This window comes from Alligator sinensis, unplaced genomic scaffold (assembly GCF_000455745.1).
Source record: "Alligator sinensis unplaced genomic scaffold, ASM45574v1 scaffold1128_1, whole genome shotgun sequence".
In the NCBI taxonomy this organism is placed as follows: Eukaryota; Metazoa; Chordata; order Crocodylia; family Alligatoridae; genus Alligator; species Alligator sinensis.
The window spans coordinates 1-1,815 of NW_005843338.1; the positions used below are offsets into that span (position 1 = coordinate 1).

The 1,815-nt window shown below is 39.6% G+C and overlaps 1 protein-coding gene across 3 annotated transcripts in view; it reads left to right on the forward strand.

Moving 5' to 3' along the window:
• The first annotated feature begins 788 nt into the window (after positions 1-788).
• The window catches only part of CEP162 (centrosomal protein 162), a 54,853-nt gene continuing 53,826 nt past the window's right edge, over positions 789-1,815 (forward strand). For 2 of the 3 annotated variants that reach the window (XM_025194901.1, XM_025194902.1), the window contains exon 1: positions 791-1,135. In XM_025194901.1, coding sequence (XP_025050686.1) covers positions 913-1,135 — 223 coding nt within the window. In that variant the 5' untranslated portion in view covers positions 791-912. Of the gene's footprint in view, positions 1,136-1,815 lie in introns of all 3 variants that reach the window. The other variant, XM_006038397.3, reaches the window with a different exon arrangement.

Sequence of the window (1,815 nt, forward strand, 5' to 3'; positions counted from 1 at the left end):
GACCCTACTTCTATGATTCTATGATAAGACTATGACTTCTTCACATTAACAAAAGCAGAAGATAAAAAATAGAAAGTAGAGGGAATAGATACCCAAGATAAAATAGTCTCCGTTCCATGCCAGTAGGCTCTTGTGTGATGGGAGTGGTAACTGCAAGGAACAGAAAATGCTTGGTGTCAAGTACTTCTCACTAGTGGGTGTACTCTGCTGCCAAAGAGCTGCTGAGTTGTGCTTTAACCCAACGCTGTCCAGCTTCTCAGTAGATATACATGTAGTGTGGGCAGGAAACGACCTGGGCACATGATGCAAGGGCCATCCATAGCCCATACCTGCCCAACCTCACAGGCTACTGACATGCTGCACAACTCTGCCTTCCCTCCCCACTACAGTGTACACACACTGCAGGGCCTCCACCATGCAGGCCCTCTCCCTGCTGCACACTATGAGCCCCCACCCCACTCCACCACCAGGATATGGTGGATGACTTGTACAGTCTCCTGAGTCCCCTGAGCCCTTCCAGCTGTAAAATAATTTTGGTATTGTAATTAATTTAAAATTTCAGAGCTGTTGCTAATAGTGCCAGTTACAAATATAAATAAAATAAATGCAAACAATTGTTCTTGGCTCTCAACTATTTTTTCTGTGAAGAAATATTAATATCTTATAATTGACTTCCGTGAGCACTTCTGTGGATTTGAAACGCTTCATGTTGCTGTAAATGCAACATGTAATGCTTTCTCACATAGTCTGATGTAAATTTTCATTATAGCCTTGCAACGGTAGCAACTAAGGCAGCTACAACCAAATGAGACATACAGGCCTGAGACTCAAAACTTAATAGGGACTGCAGGTAGAGAAATATGGAAAATGTGCAGTTTGGTCATCTACAACTGCACATATTCTGAAAGGTGAATGCAAGAGTACTATGCAGTACAAACTGTTGTAATTAATAATTTCTGTTATATGAAAATGTATTTTTTAGGAATGCTTGGGACAAATGGAAGCTTTCTCAAGTCACAAAAGAGTTCCCAGCCCCTTGCAAAAACAGATGAGGGTGCTCGTGTAGAAATGATGCAGCTTCAAAAAAATGATGGTGTTTCTGTTTCCTTAAGCAGAGATAGCTTGGAAACTAATGGTAAGAAATAATTTGATGAAACTATTAGCTAGTTATTTACAAGCTATTATGAACCCTTACCTTAACGTGTTTGTTCTAAACTACAATGACCATATTATTTTTAAGGAAACCTGAGACACTGCCCCTTTCTCCCTCCCTAGTCAGTGGTGCTGCTGCAGGCAGAGGCAGGGAGGTGGAGCAGCATTAAGGAAATCCCAGACGCTGTTTTTCAAGTGAAGGTGGGGGGGTTACTGTAAAAAATAAAAAAAAAAACAAAACCAATGTAACCAATTTCATTTTTTAAATTTGAATTTGAATTGTACCACTGTAAACAATATAATAGTGTTAATATCCACCAAAAATGGAAAATAGAGTTTAACAAGAATTATGATAATATAATTTTTTTATGAAAAAAAACAAAAACAGCCGAGGAACACAATCCAGTCCACACTGCTGACTTACCTTTCAGTCACTGTTCTCTTCCATCTTCTGGTCTTCCTTATCTCTGTACCCAAACCACTGGTAGTTCCTGGAGGACTGCATCTTCTTCAAGAGAAAATTAGTGTTTTGCAACTTTTTGTAAAATCCAGGCAGTTCTTGTTGAAATTCATTTTGATACTCAACAAAGCAGCAGTCATAGATACACGGAGATGGCTTTTCTCTGGTGATCACAGTTACTTCATTTGTGAAAACCCTCTTTC